The following is a 26,646-nucleotide window of genomic DNA, read 5'->3' as shown; positions in this document are numbered from 1 at the left end:
CAGTCCCACCCACTCTTTCCCTCAATGACTATCTGTCCCACCTGTGACAGGGACTGTGGTTCTCGTATTGGACTGTTCAGCCACCTAAGGACTCATTTTTAGAGTGGAAGCAAGTCTTCCTCGATTCCGAGGGACTGCCTATGATGATGGTGATGATTTATTAATAAATTACGATCATTGCAATAGTATTTAATACGTAAACCAAGAATATAATAGACAAACCTATAATTACAGTTTAAGTGCTTCATTTTTGGGTTGTTTGCGACCCGGTTTTGCCGGGTTTTAACCTTGCATGGCGAAAAATGGAGGGGCTGAGCTGTTTTTTACCCAGTCGCAAACCTCAGGCTATGTTTTGCAGCGGTGCTTAGCAGCACTGCCGGGGAGTGCTGCACCAGGTGTGCAACGGCTTGAGTCTCACCCCACCCGTACACTGTGAAACGCGACCAGCGACGACCGCCAGGGAAAACACAGCGGTGCAGCCCTGCCAGCGGCAGTGAGCTGGATAAAATGCAAAAAAGGTAAGTTCAAGTTTTTCTTTTTTTATATTATTGCAGCGATTTGTGAGGTAAGGGTGTTGGCAATGTTTTTTTTTGTTTTTGAATTTTTTTTTCCCCATCCGAAGGCCTCTCTCGGAGCGCTCCCGGCCCCGCATTAAAGTTGACGATGTTCCCGTTTTTGCGGGCAAAAATAGTTCAACGCCTCCCTTTGCGCGACCCCAAATGACAAAACTTAAGCAATTAGTTGCTAACGTTAATTGGCTGGTAAATTTCCCGACCCGCCTCCATTTTCGCCCAAAAACGGCAAAGCTGAAAATCCAGCCCTTATCGAATTTGTTTCTCTTCTATTAGACTAACTAACTTTTGATTAAATTAATCTAAAATTGAGATTTCAAATGACTGATAACATGAGGAAATCGTGAAAGTGAATTAAATCCTATCTAAATAGAAGTTGGGAAATCGTTAAACCAAAACTACAAAAGGCTTTTGGGCAGCAAAGATGGTGACATCAAAAGGTCCTGTTTTCAAACTCGAACAAATTAACGTTTCTTTCAAAGTTTGTATCCCCTCAGACACGAATCAGTGTTTCACTGTAGCATAAACAAATACAATTTTCTCATGCCCCCTCCCCTTACGCTGTGCAACAGGCTCCCGCACCTGTTTGCACCAGACGAAAACATTTTCCGGGTAACTAATAGGTGGGCAATTAGCCCAACTTTTCACCAGCATGTTGATTTGAATACGTAGGTGAAACATGCATCGAAGCCAAAGCGCAGTTGGACCTTGACAGATCGCAAGTTCGGGATTTAGCGTATGCGGAAAATCCTGAACTTGCAATTAATTTCCAAGGCGGTATGATGGCGTACTCAGAGTATACCATTACACCAACCACAAATTCAGCGCTATTGAAAGAAATTATTTGAAATCTTGACACTTTGCACAGTGATAACAAATTTTGTACTTCATGCTTTCAGTCCCAATGGAGATATTTCGCTTTATGAACTGAGCCCCTCTCTCTCCTCCCCACAAGTGCCAATGACACGACATTTCATCGTAATACCAATTTATCTGATACCAATTGTGAAACTGCGTAAAAAATTGTAAATCCCACTAACTGGTAATTTCCCCATCATTGCCTAACTGATGTTAAAAGTTATTTGTTTAAATTTAAATCAACTATTTATTGGGGTTGGTGATGGGGTTTTTCTACTGAAATGGATGAAGGACTGATAGTTAAAATATATCCCCTGAAGGCTTAAAATATAATCTCAAGGTCTAAGATAAATATAGCGAATGATCATAGCTGCCAAAAGGAATTAGCTGCAACAGACAACCTGTTTTCTTTGCATATTTTAAATTGATCATTTGCATTGCTTATGCATATGGATAAATCAAAAGAATTACTATTTCAGTGGAAAGCAAACATATTTCTTCTAGTATTTTATAAGATTCAAAGTCATGAATATGTTTAGTGGAGAAAGGAATTGCTGCTGTTTGGAAAATCATGCATTTAGGATTTAACTTCAACTTTTAGAACCACACGACCTTATAGATAATGCTCAGCAAGCTGTAGATACTTAAATGGCTCTCTAATTTTACTCATCATCAGCACAGGCAGTCCCTCGGAAACGAGGAAGACTTGCTTCCACTCGTGAAGTGAGTTCTTTGGCAGCTGAACAGTCTAATACAAGAGCCACAGACTCTGTCACAGGTGGGACAGATAGTCGTTGACGGAAGGGGTGGGTGGGATTGGTTTGCCGCACGCTCTTTCCGCTGCCTGCGCTTGATTTCTGCACGCTCTCAGCATTGAGACTCAAGATGGTCAGTGCCCTCTCGGATGCACTTTCTCCACTTAGGGCGGTCTTTGGCCAGGGACTCCCAGGAGTCAGTGAGGATGCTGCACTTTATCAGGGAGGCTTTGAGGGTGTCCTTGTAATGTTTCCGCTGCCCACCTATGGTTCGTTTGCCATGAAGGAGCTCCGCGTAGAGCACTTGCTTAGGGAGTATCGTGTCTGGCATGTGAACTATGTGGCCTGCCCAGTGGAGCTGATCGAGTGTGGTCAGTGCTTCAACGCTGGGGATGTTAGCCTGGATGAGGACGCTGATGTCGGTGCGCCTGTCCTCCCAGGGGATTTGTAGGATCTTGCGGAGACATCGTTGGTGATAGTTCTCCAGTGACTTGAGGTGTCTACATTACATGGTCCATGTCTCTGAGCCATACAGGAGGGCAGGTATTACTACAGCCCTGTAGACCATGAGCTTGGTGGCAGTTTTGAGGGCCTGGTCTTCAAACACTCTTTTCCTCAGGCGGCCGAAGGCTGCACCTGCACACTGGAGGCAGTGTTGGATCTTGTCGTCGATGCCTGCTCTTGTTGATAGGAGGCTCCCGAGATATGGGAAGTGGTCCATGGTGTCCAGGGCCACGCTGTGAATATTGATGACTGGGGGGCAGTGCTGTGCGGCGAGGACAGGCTGGTGGAGGACCTTTGTCTTACGGATGATTAGCATAAGGCCCATGCTTTCATACGCCTCAGTAAATACGTCGACTATGTCCTGGAGTTCAGCCTCTGTATGTGTGCAGACGCAGGCATCGTCCGCGTACTGTAGCTCGACAACAGAAGTTGGGGTGGTCTTGGACCTGGCCTGGACACGGCGCAAATTGAACAGGTTCCCACTGGTTCTGTAGTTTAGTTCCACTCCAGCGGGGAGCTTGTTGACTGTGAGGTGGAGCATGTATAGCCAACATTTCTCATTTTTTTCAGTTTTATCATTAAACATCAGAGTTCAAACATTGCCTTTTAAGGCACTTTCCAGATGATACAGTAATAGCAGGAAGTGTTTGAACGTGAAGAGTTAACTAATTGGGAAAAACAAAAAACAAAATAATTGATTCATTATTATTTTCTTTCTTGTTGACTCAATGCCTATAATCCTCCTCTTCTCAAAGCATCTTGACCCAATTATCTATATTAAAACATATTTTTTTCTTGGGACAGTCTTAATCCAGTTCTAAACAAAATTGCTTCCTATTTGTGACTAATTGGCACTAATTTGGCAATCTGACACAGACTGTTTCATACTGGGTATCCAAAATAAAAAGTATTCAATTAAACACCATCTTAATGAGCTCAAAGATCTCTCACACACAAAAAGGTTTTATTTAAAAACTGTTCCCTTTGCTTGAGCTTTGATGAACTTTTCCCCTTATTATCTACTTGGGGAGCCTCTGTAAATGTACACTTTTTCTTGCCATAGAGATTCAGGAATGGAAGTGGGGTTATTTCAACCAAATCTTATTATGACAGCAGCTTATTTCCACCCATAATTATTTTTCCATCTTCCCTCTCTCTGTGGTTCCTTTGCACCCTGATAATCTGATCAAGATCAAGAAATTGGCCTTGAAATTGTCCAAAACTCTGGAGGCAGTGCAGCGGACGGCCTCAGAAATGAGTCCCATATATGCCTTTGCTGGCAGTTTCGGGAGGGTGCAGGTTAAGAGAGAGTTCTTCTGTTTGGCGGGACTTCCGTCGCACCAGTCAGTGTCCTGCATCAGACACGACAGGGCCAAAGGCAGCAACTCTATATCCTGGTAATTCCCATTTCCTTGATCTCATTAGAATTGGCCGTAAGGTGGGAGGATGTTATGCCCAGTGTGATGAGGCACACCAATCTCCAGAGGGTTACAAGTGGGCCCCACTGGGTCTAGATTAGGGAAGTTTTATTGGCCTCCTTATAAAGAGGGCCAAAGGAATGGAAACATTTTATCTCTAAGGCTGACCTGGCTATCCCCTGGATGGTAACAGGTGTTGGAATTTTTGATCTGTATGAGGTGGTGGGAACCTCAGCTGTGCCTACCGGGCCCATGCAAACAAGATGCCCTCACACTGATGCCAACCTCCAAATTCAATGGGAGCACTTTTACAGTGATGTTAAAAACTAGTATTTCCACCTACCATGTCAACTGCCAATTATCCCCAGAATAAACATATATTACACCAAAGACACTAATGATAATTGATCCGAATCCCATCATAATTAATGTAACTACATTTACAAGATTATAATTTTTTTAATGTCAAACATTCTAGCATTTATATGCTTATTGAGTAATTTTTGTACAAACATGGAAAGCAATACTAAAACAGAGAAAATCTGTCGTGCAAGCAAAATTCCAATGATAAACTTGAATGGTCTTTCAGTTATCAATGGAAATTAAAGTAACACCAACTGATTTTTGATCTTTTGTCAACTAATAAGAGAGCAAAAATCCTAAATGGCGAGAGTCTAGGAGCTGTGGAGGAGCAAAAGCATTTAGGTGTCTATGTAGACAAATCACTAAAAGCATGTGCACAAGTACAAAAAGTAATTAAAATGGGAAATTGAACATTAGCCTTTATGGCTTCAATTTCACTAGGGCTCCTCGGTGTCACATTCGGTCAAATGCTACCTTGATGCCAAGGGCAGTCACAATCATCTCACCTATGTAACTCAGCCCTTTTGTCCATGTTTGAACCAAGGCTGTAATGAGGTCTGGAGCCGAGTAGTCCTGGCAGAACTCAAACTTGGCATCAGTGAGTAGGTTATTGGTTAGTAAATGCCACTTGATAGCACTGTCAATGAAACCTTCCATCACTTTGCTGATGATTGAGAGTAGACTGATGGGGCGGTAACTGGCTGCATTGGATTTGTCCTGCTTTTTGTGGACAGGACGTACCTGGACAATTTTCCACTTTTTTGGGTAGATGCCAGTGTTGTAGCTGTGATGGAACAGCTTGCCTGGAGGCATGGCTAGTTCTGGAGCACAAGCCTTCAGCACAACAGCTGAGATATTGCCAGGGCCCCTAGCCTTTGCTGTATTCAGTGCTCTCAACTGTTTCTTGATATCACGTGGAAAATGAATCGAATTGGTTGAAAATCGACTTCTGTGATGGTGTAGACCTCAGAAGGAGGCTGTGATGGCTCATCCACTCGGCACTTCTGGTTGAAGATGGTTGCGAGCACTTCAGCCTTATCTTTTGCACTCACATGCTGGGCTCCATCATCATTGAGGGTGGAGATGTTCATGGAGCCTCTTCCTCCCATTAGTTGTTTAATTGTCCACCACCATTCACGACTGGATGTGGCAGGACTGCAGAGCTATAATTAGCTCTGTCTGTAGCATACTGCTTCTGCTGGTTAGCATGTTGTAGTTTCACCAGGTTGGCATCTCATTTTCAGGTATTCCTGGTGCTGCTCCTGGCATGCTCTTTTACACGCCTCGTTGAACCAGGGTTGATCACTTGGTTTGATAGTCATGGTAATGGGATATGCTGGGCTATAAGGTTACAGATTGCAGTGGAATACATTTCTACTGCCACTGATGGCTCACAGTGCCTCATGGATGTCCAGTTTTGAGCTGGTAGACCTGTATGAATCTATCCCATTTAGCAAAGTAGTAATGCCACACACCAGTGTGAAGATGGGACTTGTGCAGTGGTGTAAGTAGATTATTGAATTTTAAGTGAGCACAAAACTAGAGGACATATGTACAACATTGACAAGACCCAGTGACTTTAGAGATTAGAGGACTTGCCTCCTATCCCCATACAGTAACGGAGTTGTGGTGCAAACTCTATACAAATGTAATTTGCATTATGTTGATTAATTCCTTAAAAAAGAGTGGAGTAAATATTTGGTTAAAATAAAGAATGAAGGGAATAAGTAGGAGTCCCGATACTACTGACCAGAACATAATGCACAGCATACCACAATTCCTGTGTTACTAAGACTATGGAAATATCATCTGTGGATCCACGTGGATCCATGGTTGAATATAGCAGTTGTAAGATGGATATTCAAGAAATTTCATTGAATTAACTTTGAGCAGCCTTCTTTCAAGAGATTAAGTCAGTTGGGTTGAATTCATTATTTTGAAATACAGGCTTAATGGAATAAATAGCCTTTCCTTGTTTCACACTTTTCAATAACACTGTTTTTCTGTAGAATTTACCATTAACTGTTTGAGGTACAACCAACTGAGGCACTCCTTAGGCTATCTGCTTCACAAATGAGACTTTGCAGCCGTTACAGAATATACATAGGTAACATTTTTATGAAAAGGTGCCATATTGTATCGACAGCTATTTAAAAGAGATAAAACTAAAACTGCCATATACTTCTGTATAAGTAGCTACAGTCACATGCAAGACCTTAGGAGAATGAATTATGACATTGAGTAGGAGCACTTTGTCAAATATGGAATAAGATCCTATGGGGAAAAATTGGCCAATCTTGCGCACGTTTTTTCGGCGATATTTCTCCTTTTTTGCTGGTAAAAGGTACTCACCTAAATTGGCCAAAGTTAATGAATAGCAGTTTTGAAATATCGCCGAAAAGCGCATCGATTACGTGCAATGCCAAAAAAAACCCACACCGCTTAAAATTGGCTGTTCGGCAAACCCGTACTCAGGGTTAAAAAAAAACTGCCTGAGAAAAGCCTGCGTTGAAGCCCCAGAAACAGCGGTTGGTATGAAGACCTACAAAAATAGTAAGGTGAAGTTTTTATTTTTAAATTCTTTTTCAGCGATTCATTAGTTAAGTGTATAATGAACGTTTTCTGATTTTTTTTATTTTTGCTATTTGTTTTCCGCGTTTTCTCCCCTCCCAGGGCCTGTATTTTTGGTGGTGATAGGCCTCGGGGTAAAGTTGGTGAGGACCGCGTTTTCCACCGTGAATCCTCATGCAACGGCGATTTTTACTTATAGGCGCATTTTCTTGCCAATTTTACCCCCTTAAAAAATGGCGACGTTTTTAAGTGGTATTTTTTCCGTAAAATAACGGAAAAAACCCGATGTCGCCAAAATCTGTTCTAGTCTCTAGAGTTTGGAGAACATGAAAAATTCAAGAGAACAGCTTGATATATTTCTGTGTATCTGGTTTCGAAGTAGTAATCTTACTCATAGCCAATGTATTGAGAAAGCGCAATACAAAAATCAAATGAAATTTTAAAGGACACCTTGGAGAAAAGGCTATTTTAGCCTTGACAGTGATCAATGAACATATCCTGAAAAAGCTTCTCATGTTAAAATGGTTTCTGAACCAACTAAATTTGCTGAGAAGATTTTGATATTCTTTTGCAACATTTGCATAGTTTTAAGCATACAGAATATAAAGTGACTAGAAAAAGTGATCTAGATTATACACTTTCCGTACCTATCATTTGATCTTGGCATGTGGATTCAGTGATGGCTTCTTTTACGTTCTCCAGATTTACATTTTTTTTCTCAGGGGCACTCAGAACCTGCAGCAATCACATGCATCAAAAGAGATTAATAAATAGCAAAACATATGAACATTAATAAATAAATTTTAAAAACACCTATTTTTTTGTTCTAAATCTGATTATTCGCCAACCATAGTAACTTCTTAACTGCATAAAATTTTGCCATATGTCTTAGATGAACCACTTATTTTTCTTAACTGATTTCATACAACAGAGCAAATTACAATTGCATTTAACAAAAGACAGTATGCTACCTACCTGCAAGTCTTATCATCAATATTTCAGATTTATTTAGGTTGCAAAAGCTTGTTCTTTTGTGCTCACATATAACAAGGACTCAGGCAATTAATATAAGTATGTCACTGAAAAGGTCATTTAAACTTTTACCCATAATGACAAAAAATATTCTGAACATAATTAAGTGGCTCACTAGTGGAATAAGTAAAATGCCCAAGCCTGAATAACAGCCTTGACAGATATTAATGGTCCATTTTATATTTTTGAATCAATGGAAGCTTTCAATGAAAGTAGTTCAGTAACGGCGCCAGCCAGTTCTTCTGCTGTTTTAAAAACCTCATCCTTATTTTCAAATCCCTCCACGGCCTCCAATTCTGGCCTCTTGTGCATCCGCCATTTTAATCACTCCACCATTAGCGGTCGTGCTTTTAGCTGCCTTGGCTCCAAGTTCTGGAATTCCCTCCATAAATCTCTCTATCTCGGTACCTCCCTGTCTCCTCCTTTAAGATGCTCCTTAAAACTTTGCATCAAGCTTTTAGTCATCTGTCCTGGTATCTCCTTCTGTGGCTCGGTATCAAAATAGTTTTTATTGATATCACTTATTAAGCAACTTGGGATGCTTAGCTACATTAAATGCGCTATATAAATGTAAGTTGTTGAAATTGTGCAGTTTATATTGTAGTTTAGATTTGGTAGGCAACCACAGGGGAACTGCACCTACACAGTAAGTTCAAAGTCCCATTCACATTAACAGCTTTCTGAATCTGGCAGAAACCTTCTCCAATATCAGGGGAATATTTATGCAAGTCGGAACAGTGATAACATATCATTAGATTGTACAGACAGGGTGGCACCCAGCAAAAGTCTACTCAATTGGACAACAACAAAAGTAGTGGACCAATTACATGACAGGATTGTCTTCTACAGTGCTGTTGTTGTTTTATTACAGGTATTGTACTCAGATTGGTACTTGTATCATGTTATGTGCAGCTAGCACACCTTAGTTATACTGCTGGCTGCTTGTTGCATTCCACTCAGTGAGAAAGGAATTCTGTGCATGCTTGCTTCCATGTGTGTATAAAGCTTTCACTACCAGTTGGTAGCATTTTAATTAAAAAAAAAGATCTGGGAGGCACATTTGCTCATTATAAGCATTTAAACATTCAAGTAAAAGGGATTGCTGCTTAGTTTCCTTTGGAAAGGCTGGTACTGAACATAAAGAAATCAGGAATCAATGGAAATATTTTACAACGGATGCATAATTGGCTGACAATAGAACCCAAAGGGTGGTGGTACAGGGCATCAGTCTGGTAAAATGCTACCAGTGGAGTACCACAGTGGTATTTTTTGGGACCTCTTTTGTTTGATACCTTAATAAATGATCTGGAGCTAGGAGTCACAAGCACAGTAGCTAAATTTGCACATGATACAATGCTAATGAAGGTAGTAGACTGTAAAAGCTGAACAGGATAAGCTATGGGAGGAATTGAATATACTTGGGAATTGGGTAGACAGGTGGCAGATGATATTCAAGAAATTCCTTAAAACCTATCTTTTTGACCACGCTTTTGGTCATCTGCCACCATATGTGGATCCCAGGGATCGGGAAACCCAGCAGCAAAATGGAGGCAGAAGCTTCCGGCTCAAGAAGGCAAGTGCCTTTTACAGCACTCCGTGTGGGACAGGAGGAGGAGTAGAAGCGATCCCACTGGCCCCTCAAGAAAGCCTTCAGTCTCTCTCTGCCACCCTCCCCCCCCCCACCCCCCCGCCACGATCGCACCGACCTACCCCAAGCTCCGATCTCAGTCCCTCCTTCAACGGCCTCTCTTCCCCACCCTCACATCCCGCTCTCTTGCTCCCTCCCCTTCCTGATTGCCGGGGATCATCCCCAAGGGTCCCTGGCTGTGGCCTCCTGCTGCTTGTTTTCCTGCCCAGCAGCTGGCCAGCTGGTCAATTTGCACTGGCTACTGGGAGGGATACAGAAGAAAGATTATGAGGTCCTGCTTTTAAATTTGGCTGGACCTACGCATCCCTGGCCTCATCAGGTTCCCTTTGCACTACGAAGCTCCCCTGCACTCTCCCCACATATATCGGGGCCATTATTTCAGTGAACAAGTGGTAAATCTATGGCTGCCCTCATCATCATAGGCAGTCCCTCGGAATCGAGGAAAACTTGCTTTCATTTCTGAAGTGAGTTCTTTGGTGGCTGAACAGTCCAATAGGAGAGTGACAGACTCTATCACAGGTGGGACACATAGTCGTTGAGGGAAGGGGTGGGTGGGACTGGTTTGCCACACGCTCTTTCTGCTGCCTGCGCTTGATTTCTGCGTGCTCTCGGCGTTGAGACTCAAGGTGCTCAGCGCCCTCTTGGATGCACTTCCTCCACTTTGGGCGGTCTTGGGCCAGGGACTCCCAGGTGTCAGTGGGGATGTCGCACTTTATCAGGGATGCTTTGAGGGTGTCCTTGTAATGTTTCCGCTGCCCACCTTTGGCTCGTTTGCCATGAAGGAGCTCCGAGTAGAGCATTTGCTTTGGAAGTCTCGTGTCTGGCATGCGAACTATGTACCTGCCCAGCGAAGCTGATCGAGTGTGGTCAGTGTTTCAATGCTGGGGATGTTAGCCTGGACGAGGACGCTGATGTTGGTGCGCCTGTCCGCCCAGGGGATTTGTAGGATCTTGCGGAGACATCGTTGGTGATATTTTTCCAGCAACTTGAGGTGTCTGCTATACATGGTCCATGTCTTTGAGCCATTCAGGAGGCAGGTATTACTACAGCCCTGTAGACCATGAGCTTGGTGGCAGTTTTGGGGACCTGGTCTTCAAACACTCTTTCCCTCAGGTAGCTGAAGGGAGATGTTGGAAGCAGATAGGCTGCGGTTTGAACTCAAGAGACAAAATGGATACATTCAAGTTCAAGTCTTCTCTTCTGGAGCATAAGGAACAAAAGGAACATGAGTTTCAGGGTGGGCAGGCCCATCGAATCTCACCAAACTAAAAAAGGTGTTAATGGGAAAATGATTAACCTAATTAAGGAACGGCTCCAGTTCCTGCAGACAGTTACATGTATGAGGAAAGCCAATAAAGAACTGCCCTGAAGCTAAGTCCCAATCCTGGGGCTTTAGCAACTTATGTTGAGAGATAGTGGACCTTAAGAGATATAAAAAGGCAAGCCCAAAGCCTGTTCTCTCTCTTTTGGATGACTATGCGGCAAAGCAGGAAACCTCCCTCTCCACAGGACCAGAACAAGAAGCAAGGAAGAAGGCTGTGTGCTTTGCTTGACTCAGAGGGAAGTATATGTCTGTGTAAATCTGTAACTTACCTCTTGTAATTAAGTAGAGTCTGTAAGATACCAATAGACTGCTGTTGTGTTCGATAGGCTACGTGCATGTGTGTGTGTTTAGTAAACTTATTCCAAATTGTTTGAAAATAATTGGTCTTGCTGTCAATTTAATGCCAGAGAGATTTAGAAATCTTGCAGATTTCTTTTATAAAATGCTATTTTGGAATGCTTTATATGAGTCATTTGAGCAATGAAATATGGTCAGTGTAGAATGCTTGGCAGGAACAGGTCAATTTGGATCTGTAAGGCTGGAAAGTCCCCGACCTGGTGCCCGGTTTTTCAGCTATATTTTGCTGTTTTTGGCGAAAAACGGTGAACCAGGAAATTAGGTAAAGTCTTGCGCCGGCAGTTTTTAAGTATCGCTGGAGTGCAAGACTCAAAAAAGCACTTTTGCCTATAATTTGGCTCGCAACGCACCCGTTGATAGGACTAAAAAAAAATGCCCGGGAAAAACCTGCGTTGCAGCCCTTGGAACTGCGGTAGGTATGAAGACCTGCAAAAAAGGTAAGTTAAAGTTTAAGGGCTCAATTTTCGGCACCATTTTTGGCGTCAGCTGTTTTTTTGGAGCAAACTAAAATCTCCAAGTTTCGCCAAACATTCTGCGCCATCGTAAACTAGTTACGGACGATTTTTTTAGTTCCCTATTTTTTGACATCACTGAAGGAGCCGAGTGCCAACCATGCCATTTCTGGCCATTTAAGTGAGTTTGGACAACTATGATTTTTGCAAAAACAGCGCAGTGCACCGTTCTGAAAAACCTGACCTAACTTAAGAAAATCGGCGCAGATCGAGTTCCACGGCCCGGGATATCTGTAGCGGCTGGGGGGGTGGTCTTTCAGCCTGGGATAGGAGTGGCACCCGGGGGCGGGAGGCCATTCGGTCTGGGATAGGACTGGCACTCGGGGGGGGGGGGCCATTCGGTCTGGGATAGGAGTGGCACTAGGGGGTGGGGCCATTCGGTCTGGGATAGGAGTGGCACTGGGGGGGCCATTCGGTCTGGGATAGGAGTGGCACTGGGGGGGGGCCATTTAGTCTGGGATAGGAGTGGCACTCGGGGGGGAGGGGGGACCATTCGGTCTGGGATAGGACTGGCACTGGGGGGGCCATTCGGTCTGGGATAGGAGTGGCACTGGGGGGGCCATTTGGTCCAGGATTGGAGCAGCACCGGGGGGGGGGGGCAGGGGGCCATTCTGCTCAGGATTGGAGCGGCACCGGGGGCAGGGGGCCATTCGGCCCGGGGTAGGAATAGCATTGGGGATTGGGGGCAGGGATGGGAGTGGCACATCCTAATGTGAAGAGACTTGGGGCAGTTTGCTGCAGAAAGGTGCTTGTGCAAGTTGCTGTTGTTATTTATACAATGAGCTGCCCAGAGGCAGTCAAGGACGATGGAAAGCAGTTCCTTCAAATTAAACATAGAGCTCAGCTGAAGCACCTAACAGCAGTTGTGTCTGTTTATTTTTGCGGTAATGGAATGGCACCGGCACCGGGGGGCCTTTCGGCCCGGGATAGGAGTGGCACCGGGGCTCTACAATTGCTTAGTCTTGTGTATGTTTCACTTCCCAGCCTCAGCCCTTCAGTATGTTCCTCGTTACCCTGGCAACCTCAGTTTTTTGGCGCATATCTTAAACTCCACCCACAGAGCTTAAGGTCAATGTGCGCCGTTCCAAAATGAAAGTTTATTCCGGCGAAACTTGCAACCTTTTTTTGGCGCAGTTGGCCACTAAAAAAAATCAGACATGATGTTGCGTATCTGTAAAGCATGCACTCCCATGTTCCGCCACCAGGGAGTGCATCCCCTGAAGTCCCAAGGGATCCCCGCATATCTTGGGAGCACTGTATATAAGCCGGCCCCCTAAGGCTTGTTCCTCACTCTGGAGTGTCTTAATAAAGACTGAGGTCACTGTTACTTTAACCTCCCTGTGTGCAGTCTCATCTGTGTTAGGAACACAACAACTGGTGACCAGTATACAAATCCAACGCAAAGATGCATCAAACTGTGGGCATCCTGGAGAAGTTCTCGGAGAGTGAGGACTGGGAAGCCTATGTCGAACGGCTAGACCAGTACTTTGTAGCCAACGAGCTGGACGGAGAAGGAAGCGCTGCAAAAAGGAGAGCGGTCCTCCTCACGGTCTGAGGGTCACCGACCTACAGCCTCATGAAGCATCTTCTGGTTCCGGTGAAACCCACAGATAAGTCGTATGAGGAGCTGTGTACACTGGTTCAGGAGCATCTTAAACTGAGGGAGAGCGTGCTGATGGCGAGGTATCGGTTCGATACGTGCCAGCGATCTGAAGGTCAGGAAGTGGCGAGCTACGTCGCCAAGCTAAGGCGACTTGCAGGACAATGTGAGTTTGATGGCTACCTGGAGCAAATGCTCAGAGACTTTTTTGTACTGGGCATTGGCCACGAGACCATCCTACGAAAATATTTGACTGTAGCGACACCGAACCTCAATAAGGCCATTGCGATAGCACACGCGTTTATGTCCACTAGTGATAACACCAAACAAATCTCTCAGCACACAAGTGCTAGCAATGTTCATAAAGTAACTGGAACTGTGTTTGCGAGCAGAAATGTACAGGGCAGAAACCACAAGTCTGCAACTTCCAGCAGGCCTCAGGTGACCCAGATGACTCAGAGTCCACAACAAAGGATGAATGCAAGGCAATTCACACCTTGTTGGCATTGTAGAGGCTTCCATTCAGCCTATTCATGCCGCTTCAAAGGGTATGTTTGCAAGAGCTGTGGAACAATGGGACACCTCTAATGAGCTTGCAGACGAGCTGCAAGCTCTGCAAAACCTGCTAACCACCACGTGGCAGAGGAAGATTGGTCCATGGTGAATCAAAGCAATTTCGAGCCTCAGAGAGAGGAAGCAGATGTTGAAGTACATGGGGTGCACAAAATGTCCACCTATAATGCTAAACAGAAAATTGAATGGCTTACCCGTAGCCATGGAACTGGACATTGGCGCTAGCCAATCCATCATGAGTAAAAAGATGTTTGAGAGACTGTGGTGCAACAAGGCACTCAGACCAGCCCTGAGCCCCATCCACACGAAACTGAGAACGTACACCAAAGAGCTTATCACTATCCTGGGCAGCGCCATGGTCAAGGTCACCTACGAGGGCACGATGCATGAACTGCCACTCTGGATTGTCCCTGGTGATGGCCCCACACTGCTTGGAAGGAGTTGGCTGGGCAAAATCTGCTGGAACTGGGATGACATCCGAGCTCGATCACATGTCGATGAGGCCTCATGTACCCAGGTTCTTAACAAATTTCCTTCCCTTTTTGAGCCAGGCATTAGAAACATTTCCACTTGGTCCCAGAGGCATGACCCATTCACCACAAGGCGTGAGCGGTACCTCACATGATGAGGGAGAGAGTGAAAATTGAGCTGGACAGGCTGCAATGCGAGGGCATCATCTTCCCAGTGGAATTCAGCGAGTGGGCCAGCCCGATTGTTCCAGTATTCAAAATTGATGGCACGGTCAGGATTTGCGGCGATTATAAAGTAACTATTAATCGTTTCTCGCTACAGGACCAATACCCGCTACCTAAGGCAGACGACATACTTGCGACGCTGGCAGGAGGCAAGACATTCACCAAGCTCGACCTGACTTCGGCCTACATGATGCAGGAGCTGGAGGAGTCTGCGAAGGGCCTCACCTGCATCAACACGCACAAGGGACTGTTCATCTACAACAGATGCCCGTTTGGAATTCGGTCAGCTGCAGCGATCTTCCAGAGAAACATGGAGAGCCTACTCAAGTCGGTACCACGCACGGTGGTTTTTCAGGACAACATATTGGTCGCAGGTCGGGACACCGTTGAGCACCTACAAAACCTGGAGAAGGTCCTCCAGCGACTGGATCGCGTAGGGCTGTGGCTGAAGAGGTCGAAATGCGTCTTCATGGCAACAGAAGTGGAGTTATTGGGGAGAAAGATCGCGGCGGACGGCATTCGGCCCACAGACGCCAAGACAGAGGCTATCAGGAACGCGCCCAGGTCACAGAACGTCACGGAGCTGCGGTCGTTCCTGGGACTCCTCAACTATTTTGGTAACTTCCTACCGGGGTTAAGCACTCTCTTAGAGCCCCTACATGTGTTATTGCGTAAAGGTGAAAACTGGCTATGGGGAAAAAAACAAGTAATTGCTTTTGAGAAAGCCAGAAACATTTTATGCTCCAACAAGTTGCTTGTATTGTGTAACCCGTGTAAAAGACTTGTGCTAGCATGTGATGCATCGTCGTACGGAGTCGGGTTTGTATTACAACAAGCTAATGTTGCGGAGAAGTTGCAACCTGTCGCTTATGCCTCCAGGAGCTTGTCTAAGGCCGAGAGGACCTACAGCATGATTGAGAAAGAGGCATTAGCGTGTGTGTTCGGGGTAAAGAAAATGTATCAGTACCTGTTTGGCTTCAAATTTGAGCTGGAAACCGATCACAAGCCCCTCATATCCCTGTTCACTGAAAACAAGGGGATAAATAATAATGCCTCAGCCCATATATAAAGATGGGCACTCGCGCTATCAGCGTATAACTATACCATCCGCCACAGGCCAGGCACCGAGAACTGTGCGGATGCTCTCAGTCGGCTACTATTGCCTACCACAGGGGTGGAAATGGCGCAGCCTGCAAACTTGTTGATGGTGGTGCAGCCCACAGACTTGTTGATGGTCATGGAAGTGTTTGGAAATGATAAATGACCTGTCATGGCCCGCCAGATTCGGACTTGGACCAGCTAAGATCCTCTGCTGTCCCAAGTAAAAAACTGTGTACTGTATGGAAGCTGGGCCTGCATCCCCGTTGAAATGCAAGAGCTAATCAAGCCGTTCCAGCGGCAAAAGAACGAGCTGTCCATTCAGACAGACTGCCTGTTGTGGGGTAACCGTGTAGTGCTACCCAAAAAGGGCAGGGAGACATTCATCTCAATCTCCACAGCACACAACCAGGTATAGTAATGATGAAAGCGATAGCCAGATCCCACATGTGGTGGCCCAGTATCAACACTGACTTCGAGTCCTGTGTACGGCAATGCAGCGTGTGTGCTCAGTTGAGTAACGCGCCCAGAGAGGCACCACTAAGTTTGTGGTCCTGGCCCTCCAGACCATGGTCAAGGATCCATGTTGACTATGCGGGCCCATTTCTCGGTAAAATGTTCCTGGTAGTGGAGGATGCTTTTTCCAAATGGATTGAATGTGAAAAAAATGTCAGGAAGCACCGCCACCACCACCATTGAAAGCCTGAGGGCCATGTTTGCCACCCATGGCCTGCCTGACATACTGGTCAGTGACAACGGGCCATGTTTCACCAGTGCCGAATTTAAAGAATTCATGACCGCAATGGGATCAAACATGTCACCTCGGCCCGTTTAAACCAGCCTCCAATGGGCAGGCAGAGCGGGCAGTACAAACAATCAAACAGAGCCTTCAACGAGTCACAGAAGGCTCACTCCAAATCCGCCTGTCCGGAGTACTGCTCAGCTACCACACGAGAACCCACTCGCTCACAGTTCATGAAAAAGACACTTAAAACCAGACTCTCGCTGGTTCATCCCAATCTGCATGATCAGGTAGAGAGCAGCCGGCAACAACAAAATGGTCGCGCCACTGTGTCACGGGAAATTGATCTGAATGACTCAGTGTATGTGCTAAACTATGGACATGGTCCCAAGTGGATCGCAGGCACGGTGATAGCTAAAGAAGGGAGTAGAGTGTTTGTCGTCAAACTAGACAATGGACAAATTAGCAGAAAGCACCTGGACCAAACGAGGCTGCGGTTCACAGACTGCCCTGAACAACCCACAGCAGACACCACCTTTTTCGAGCCCACAACATGCACCCAAAGGATCAATGACACCACCCCAGACCAGGAAATCGAACCCATCACGCCCAACAGCCCAGCAAGGCCAGGCTCACCTAGCAGCTCTGCAGGGCCAACAACACGCCAGCCCAGCGAGGGCACAGCCAACGCACCAAAATAGCCATTTGTACCGAGGCGGTCCACCAAGGAAAGAAAGGCTCCAGACCGCCTCACCTTGTAAATAGTTTTCACTTTGACTTTATGGGGGGGAGTGATCCTTGGGAGCACTGTATATAAGCCAGCCCCTAAGACCTGTTCCTCACTCTGGAGTGTCTTAATAAAGACTGAGGTCACTGTTACTTTAACTTCCCTGTGTGCAGTCTCATCTGTGTTAGGAACACAACACGTACATCTAAAATGTGCCAAAAATCAGCAATGTGGAAAATTGGCCCTTTTATCTTTCATTTTTTTGCAGCGATTTGATAGTTAAGTGTCTTGTGAATGTTTTATGATTTTTAAAAATATTTTCAATTTTTTTGGGGTGTTTTTCCCCTTCTGGGCCCAACGCGCAGCGGTATCAGCCTTGGAGAAAAGTTGCAGGAAATTTGCAGTTTGCGCCACGAATCCTCATGCAACGCTGGGCAAATTTTTTCCCGAATGTTAGGCCTCGTAGCGGTAGCAGATTCAGAGGTATATTTGGCGGAAAAATACCTCTATGACCAAAAATGGAATTTCTAGCCCTTAGTTCCCAAAGCTCTCCACCACTGGGGTTTTCCTCACATGCTGTCTGTGTCTGTGGTAGACTAATTGATTGAGATTGATTGCCATGAAAAGCAATTCTATAACAACACAGTGAATCCCAACTATTCTTATTGTGCCTGCAGCTCATGGGCCAATAGATGGAGTCCTTCATTACAACACTTTACATCTGCAGAGAGGAAAGAGGTTCCAGACTTTTCCCAGCCTTGACAGCATACTTGTTCACTAATGTTCAAGTCTACTTCATGATTAAGCATGCTCCACTCTCCCACCTGAAAAAGGAAATGTGGCAGTATTTGTAATCTAAAGAAGAAAAAAGGAAGAAATGTAATTGTTTAAAAAGACAACTTGATTGTGTAGTTTCTCCATACGTAACTCCTGTTCAACTAATGTTGTCTGTGGAGCTTAGCATTTATAGGCCAGCTAGCGCTTTCCACAAAGTTCAGGCGGGAGACTGACAGGGCCTATGCAGATGAGGCCTGGGAGTTAAATCTCCCAGATCCCACCTGCCTTGGCCTCCCCTCACATGACTTCTGTCGTTTGTTAAAATCTGGCCTTAGATTTTCCTTAATATCCATTACCGCATGCACTTTATTTATGCTCACTCTGCAGGATGTCTTGTGTTTGATATTCATCCAGTAAAACCAGAAAGCCTCACCGACTTCAGGGAGACAATAGGATTCAATTTATTCCTTACTGTGCTTACAAGTTTCATATTGAAAAAATACCTGCACTAAATCTTCAAACTGAAAATGGAAAAAGGAATTTTATATAAATAAATAAATATATTGAGCCCGAAATTGGTCAATACATAAGGTCCGCCCATTTCTTGGCAGTATGCTGGCATTGCGTCATTTCAAACCGCGGCAAAGCGCCGAGACGGAAGAGGGCAAAATTGGTCAATTCTTTTTTCGGCGATATGCCAGCAGTCTGCAGCGGGTGGTACGTAACATATTAATTGATCGAAATCAACTTTCTTTTCAGTGGACGGTCGGCACTGAACTGCGCATGCGCGATTTTTTCCACGTTTTTTTTCACAGAAGCGTTTTACCCACGATTTTGGGGGCCAGAGGTCACCTGCGCAAGCGCAGTGAGTTGAAGTTGAGGGAGAGGGAGTGAGAAGGAGCAGCAATCTAGTCAACGGTCAGTTATTTTAAAAACACGTTGCAGAGTTAAAAAATATTCATAACAAATAATAATTCTATAGTTTGAATAATAAGACATATTTTACAAAGCAAAAATCGTAACAACATAAATATAATGGAGATGGTAAAAAAATCTCGAAGCGCAGGAACGTCTAAAAAGGACGGGAGATTGAGGGCACCCGCCTTCGACGAGACGGAATTACCTGCCCTTCTCAAGAATATTACAGAGAGGTACTCCGACCTAATGAAGGGTGGTCGTGGAAAGCGCCCTCCCCCCCACCCCCCCCAAAGGAGTACAATAGGATATGGGACGAGATCGGGGAGGCTGTGTCCTCCACAAATACCTTGGTACGCACCGGGGAAAGGTGCCGTAAGAGGTGGAACGACCAGGTGAGGGTACCAAGAGTAAGTGATTTTAGTTATGCACCCCCCATGTGCCATGTACCATGTAAATGTAGGTTCGGTGTCACACGGATGATGTTATTTATCTTAAGGTTACGGCGATATATTTGTGCTTTCAGGCAATGACAAGAGAATCAATGCAGTGTTTTAATATATGTGTGTGTGTGTGTGTGTGACCCTGTGTGTCTGCGATGTTAAACGGATTGAAGATTTTTACTTTCATTTACTTCACTTTCTGCAGAAGACGACATCTGAAATAGCAGCCGATTAGCGGCGAGCGGGGGGAGGACCCACAACCCAAGAGCCATTGACAGAAAGAGAGATCCGTGCCCTATCTCTGGTTGGGGATAGCAACCGTGCCACCAGCGGCACTGGAGCTGACCCACTCACACAGGATGGTAAGTTGAATACCAACCCCGGTCTGTGTTGCGGTCCTGTCATGTCGCGTAATGTAACTGTAACTGTAATGTTGGCCTCATGCCATGTACTCATGTAACCCTGACCCCTCCCCTGGTGCCAAGTGTGGTGTCCCTGCACCGTACTACTACAAACTCACACGAGGCATGTACTGCAGACAGTCACTACGTGAATTTAACCTTTATTCCCAGGACCAAGGAGTGCTGACCCTGTGGTCAGGGAGTGCACTTCTAGGGTATAAGTACAGTGTACAGGATTGCATGAAGGTTACAGTTGCATGAAGATTACCGTTGCATGATGGTTACATACATGACACCAAGCATTTTTAAATGTTGCTTTGTACTTCCAGGATCGGACGATTCAGACCCGACCTCCACAGAGAGACACGAGAGACCCACTGCCGTCATCCAGCTCTCTCCCGATTTCACCACTGGCAGAAATTATGAAGAGGAAGAGGAAGAGCCGCTGATCCTGAAGCTATTGGATGTGGAGGTGGGGGTGAAGACGGAGGAGGATACATCAGTTTCATGTGGGCCAGTTGGAACATCCTCCAGCGCCGAGTCTGTATTCAGGGGATTCCCCCATGGCTCCTCTGATTCTGTGGGACCAAGTGGTGTGCAGCAATGCACCTCCAGTGTTGCAGCGCCTTTGCCGCAACGACAGAGGCACTCTGTGCCTCCCTGGTCATTGAGAAGCTGATAAATCCCATCGGGTGTGCATACAGTGCTTCTGAATGCACCGATGAGTAGCGTACTGAGTAATACGGCATATGCCCCCAGCTGATGCCTGAAAAGAGCCACATGCATGAAAGGAAAGTGGCGCAGAAAAGGTCAGTTGCTGCACGACAGATAGGCGTGTACCACGACATGGTGCGTCTGTCACAGGCCAGCGTCGACATCGGTCGAGAGCTGCTCAAGGCCATGGCTATGACAGCCACAAACATCGTGCCTCTATCAGAGTGGCAGTCGGAGGATATGTCGCATACGATCACCGTGATGGAGTGAACCGCCGACTCCGTCGAAGTCACGCGGCAATCGACGGGATCGGGACATGGCGCGGAATAGTAGTCAGGTCGACAGCACCTGAGGGTGGGGAGCTGACAGCATCTTCCAGCCCTGAAGCCGTGACTTCCACATCACGAGCTCCTCCATTTATTGCGCCTGCAAAGTCTGATCCCCAACAACGGCAACAGTACTCGGGATCCGGTGCTGCACGCTGACTTGGTACCACCACAGGGAGGTCCGGGCTCAGGGGCAGTGGGAAAGGGAAGGGCGGGAGTAAGAAAGGGGGGATTAGTCCTGAGGGTGGTGGAGCACAAGCTTGAGGTCATGGTCGAGGACAGTAAAGGGTCTTTTCTTGTATTTGTTCAAGTTTGATTTTTAAAAAGTTTATTCAAGTTGTTAAAGTTTTGTTAAAGTTGTTATTAAAGTTGTTTTCGTTGTTTTATAGTTATAAGTTTTACAAAGTTTTAAAATTGTTGTATATTTTTTTTACATTTTTACATAAACGTTTGAATTGACTTTAAGCGCTTTTATACAGTGTCAAACTTTTGGGGTAACAGTCATCAAGGTCACAAAAAGCAGCTCTCCACTTCAAGCAAAGCATTTATGAGCTGCTGACGTAACAATTTTGCAGTGGCATACGCTCCGCGTGACCTCCACTGTGGTGTTAGCCGGGGGGGGGGGTTCACCTGGGAGCTCTTCCTCATCCTCCTCCCCCTCCCCCTCGTAAATTATGCAACATGCAGCACACCACTGTGAACTGGGCAACCTGTTCAGGGTGGTATTGCAGCCTGCCCACCCCCCCCGAGTGGTCTGAGCATCGAAAGCGCTGCTTCAGCACTCCAATTATCTTTTCGATAATATTACGTGTGGCTATATGGCTCTCATTATATCGTTGCTCGGCTTCGGTCTGGGGGTTCCGCAGGTGAGACCGTACCCTTTTTCCCCCAGCATCCAGCATTTACCTTGTGACTCAGACTTCAACAGGTCAGACACAGTGCTCTCACACAAGATGTGCACATCATGGATACTCCCTGGAAAGTTGGCATTCACTACCATTATACGCTGTGTATGGTCACATACGAGCTGCACATTGAGGGAGTGAAATCCCTCACGGTTTCGGTACATCTCTGCCTCCTGTAATGGTGCTCGCAGGGCTCACAGTCAACAGCACCCTGCACCTTGGGAAAGCCGGCAATGCATGCAAGTCCCAAAGCCCTGTCACTCTGTGCCTCCCTGGTCATTGGGAGGCTTATAATGTCCATCCGGTGTGCATAGAGTGCTTCTGAATGCACCGATGAGTAGCGTACTGAGAAACACAGCATATGTCCCCAGCTGATGCCTGAAAAGAGCCACATGCATAAAAGGAGAGTGCCGCAGTCACCTTCATCTTGACAGGGAGTACAGTAATGTTGGTGGTACTGGACTGCAGGTCTGCCTTAATGAGCTGGCAAATCTCACTGATCACCTCCTTTCAGAAGTGCATCCTTCGAACACATTGTAGATCGGTCAGGTCCAAGTATGAGCGCTTCTCCCTGAAAATCCTTAGCCGGGGTAAGGCCTCCTCCTCATCAATCTGCGACATCCTCCATTACCCTGATAACTCTGCGCAATAAACCTTCTCACATCTGGATCCTCCATTATACAGGTAGTCAGCAATACAGACTGAGATAGTACAGGCCCCATTCTTTTTAAATCTCTAGAATATTTTTCAATGAAAAAAAATAACTAAAATGCCTTTGATCTTAATAAGTTACTGAGTACTAATAAAAATACCGTTTCCACTGTAAATCGCACAGTAAAGTCACTTCACCTCAGAAATACTGAGGTGCCGTTTTAACTGACTATTCCTGATTTCAAAATGGCGCCTCTGAGCACAACCGCCCATTCCCGCCCACTTAACATCGCGTAAAACTATCTTTTCCAGGACGGTATGCAGCTCCATGAAAATCGGACTTTATGGGTGGTATACAGGTGGTTCTGCATGGCGGACGGTATACATACCATTCGGCGGTATGTCAATGATGAATATTCCGCCGAGTGGTATGTCGGCAGTATGTGGGTGTTTTTTCACCAAAATCACATTTTGGGGCAGTATGTCAGCGGTATGTCCATGAATTTCGGGCCCACTCTATATATAGGTCACCACAGATACTAACTACTCTGCCCAGGAGTATATTCACCAAGAAATATCACAAAAAGGAACACGGATATTCTACTGATATAATCTTATGTGAAGAAAAATAGCCACGTACTTCCTGCTATCTCTCACATGCTTGTTAGACGAATATTTACATAATGATGTAAATGAAAAGCATAATATAGAGCTACTGATTCTGGCTTCTTTGGCTTTGTTGCCTCCACTGAGACCCATCCACATTGATTATCTAGCAATGAACTAACATAGTGTAATTCCAGTAATAACAAATGGAGTCAACATAATACTCCAGAATGTACATCACAAAGTCATAATGCATACTGAAGTCACCCTATACCTATCTGTTAGCATAAGTCTAACCCCGCAGGCCTGGGGATGGCATGCTGCTAAGTCGATATAATCTATGTGCAACTGTGATATACGGGCCACAACAACCTCAGGGTTTTAGCCTGCTCCGAAACTCAGGGCACCATTACATAAAGGCAGGCACACATTCATTGCTCAACTGCTTGCAGCCAGTCCAAATCGACTGACATTATTTGATGTGTTTTTCTCTTTCACTAGCCAGGCTAGTATAAAACGAGAAGCAGTCTCTGTTTGTCTTACTAGTCTGAAGTAGCCAGGTAACAGACATTTCCTGTAACATCTGCTCAGTAATTTCATGAACAAGGACAATAAGAACATAAGAATTAGGAACAGGAGTAGGCCATCGAGCCCCTCGAGCCTGCTCCGCCATTCAACAAGATCATGGCTGATCTGGCCGTGGACTCAGCTCCACTTACCCGCCCGCTCCCCATAACCCTTATTTCCCTTATTGGTTAAAAATCTATCTGTCTGTGATTTGAATACATTCAATGAGCTAGCCTCAACTGCTTCCCTGGGCAGAGAATTCCACAGATTCACAACCCTCTGGGAGAAGAAATTCCTTCTCAACTCGGTTTTAAATTGGCTCCCCCGTATTTTGAGGCTGTGCCCCCTAGTTCTAGTCTCCCCGACCAATGGAAACAATCTCTCTGCCTCTATCTTGTCTATCCCTTTCATTATTTTAAATGTTTCTATAAGATCACCCCTCATCCTTCTGAACTCCAACGAGTAAAGACCCAGTCTACTCAATCTATCATCATAAGGTAACCCCATCATCTCCGGAATCAGCCTAGTGAATCGTCTCTGTACCCACTTCAAAGCTAGTATATCCTTCCTTAAGTAAGGTGACCAAAACTGCACGCAGTACTCCAGGTGCGGCCTCACCAATACCCTGTACAGTTGCAGCAGGACCTCCCTGCTTTTGTACTCCATCCCTCTCGCAATGAAGGCCAACATTCCATTCGCCTTCCTGATTACCTGCTGCACCTGCAAACTAACTTTTTGGGATTCATGCACAAGGACTCCAAAAAGAGTTTCATGCACAAGGACCCCCAGGTCCCTCTGCACCGCAGCATGTTGTAATTTCTCCCCATTCAAATAATATTCCCTTTTACTGTTTTTTTTCCCCCAAGGTGGATGACCTCACAATGCAGCTCTCTCAATTCTAGAGGTCGCTAGAGATGAGATCTTAAACAAAAAGTCTGTTCTTAGGATGTCACAAGCCAAGCACAAAGCATAGACAATAGAGAGAGTTGAGAAACACAAATAAATGTACAGGAATCTGCCATACACATTATATATATATTCGACGTATTTACTGAGGCGTACAAAAGCATGGGCCTTACGCTGAACATCAGTAAGACAGAGGTGCTCCACCAGCCTGTCCTCGCCGCACATCACTGCCCCCCAGACATCAAGATCCACGGCGTGGCCGTGGACAACGTGGACCACTTCCCTTATCTCGGGAGCCTCCTATCAACAAGAGCAGGCATTGACGACGAGATCCAACACCGCTTCCAGTGCGCCAATGCGGCCTTCGGCCAACTGAGGGAAAGAGTGTTTGAAGGCCAGGTCCTCAAAACTGCCACCAAGCTCATGGTCTATAGGGCTGTAGTAATACCCGCCCTCCTGTATGGCTCAGAGACATGGATCATGTACAGTAGACACCTCAAGTCGCTGGAGAAATACCACCAACGATGTCTCTGCAAGATCCTACAAATCCCCTGGGAGGACAGACGCACCAACATTAGCGTCCTCATCCAGGCCAACATCCCCCGCATTGAAGCACTGACCACACTTGATCAGCTCCGCTGGGCAGGCCACATTGTTCGCATGCCAGACACGAGACTCCCAAAGCAAGCGTTCTACTCGGTGCTCGTCCACAGCAAACGAGCTAAAGGTGGGCAGTGGAAATGTTACAAGGACACCCTCATAGCCTCCCTGATAAAGTGCGACATCCCCACTGACATCTGGGAGTCCCTGGCCAAAGACCGCCCTAAGTGGAGGAAGTGCATCCGGGAGGATGCTGAACTCCTTGAGTATCGTCGCTGAGAGCATGCAGAAATCAAGCGCAGGCAGCGGAAGGAGCGTGCGGCAAACCAGGCTCCCCGCCTACCCTTCCCTTCAACCACTGTCTGTCCCACCTGTGACAGAGATTGTGGTTCTCGTATTGGACTGTACAGCTACCTAAGAACTCATGCTAAGAGTGGAAGCAAGTCTTCCTCGATTCCGAGGGACTGCCTATGATGACGATGATGATGATATATATATATATATATATATATAAAAACAATGGATCAAAGATGACTTGTATCCTATATCAAACTTTCTACCAGTAATAACCAATGGTTATATAGCAAAAGTCTAAGATTGTATTAATAACCCTTGTCATACTACCTTAGTGATATATGTTCTGTCCACAATTTTCCAAAGCATAATGACTGTTAACCAATAATAAATATTACTTGGTCATAGTATTTAATTGTTCAAATGTCCTTTATGAGTCATTTCTACTTAGAAGCAAATACGGCAAGAATAATTGATCTTTATACAATGAGTTGGATCAATTCAGAACACTAGAAAGCTAATTTTCTGGCAAGGACAATTTTGATTAGCAATATTGTTTTTGAAAAATTACATTTGCTTTTATGATAAATTTATTCAATTTTTGGGGAGAAATAATCACTAATTATTCTGAAAATCTTGAAATTCTGTATTATGAGAATAACAGCAGAACATATAAAAGGCTGAGTAATATGAAGATCTTTCAAGATGCAAAATATCATTCTTTCATGATAAAATGTTATACAAAGCTCATTTTGCAGTGCAGATGCACTAAGGCAGAGTCAGACAGAATGAATTTTTCAAGATGAAGGAGACAACCTGACACAGGTCAGAATTAATTATAAGATATTCTTAACTGTTCCCATTTATATAATTCAAAAGTGTCTCAGCACATTTTACATCATAATTTTCAGCTAAATGCAGTAAAATGCACCTGAATTATATATAAAAACATGCAAGTTATGGATTTTTCTACAGACAAAAATGGAAAACACTAAAAGAATACTCTCTACATGCAGTAAGAATTTTTTTTTAAAGAGAAAAGTCACAATCAACGTATATCTCTTATGTGCTTGCTTGCCGAAGCTATATTTCAGTCTGTCAGCCTGATATTAAATGAACCGTGGTTAAATTAAGTGACTCTGATAAGGGGTTATACTTTACTATCAAAGTTCCAGATCACAAGGATTGAATT

The 26,646-nt window shown here is 45.2% G+C and overlaps 1 protein-coding gene across 12 annotated transcripts in view; it reads right to left on the bottom strand.

Moving 5' to 3' along the window:
* LOC139259753 (nck-associated protein 5-like) overlaps window positions 1-26,646 on the bottom strand; it is a 1,255,355-nt gene that overhangs the window by 71,678 nt on the left and 1,157,031 nt on the right. For all 12 annotated transcript variants that reach the window (XM_070875434.1, XM_070875435.1, XM_070875433.1 and 9 more), the window contains one exon: window positions 7,689-7,776. In XM_070875434.1, coding sequence (XP_070731535.1) covers window positions 7,689-7,776 — 88 coding nt within the window. The remainder of the gene's footprint in view (window positions 1-7,688; window positions 7,777-26,646) is intronic.

Source organism: Pristiophorus japonicus, chromosome 3 (genome assembly GCF_044704955.1).
Source record: "Pristiophorus japonicus isolate sPriJap1 chromosome 3, sPriJap1.hap1, whole genome shotgun sequence".
NCBI lineage: Eukaryota > Metazoa > Chordata > Chondrichthyes > Pristiophoridae > Pristiophorus > Pristiophorus japonicus.
This window is presented reverse-complemented; position numbering and strand designations above follow the sequence as displayed.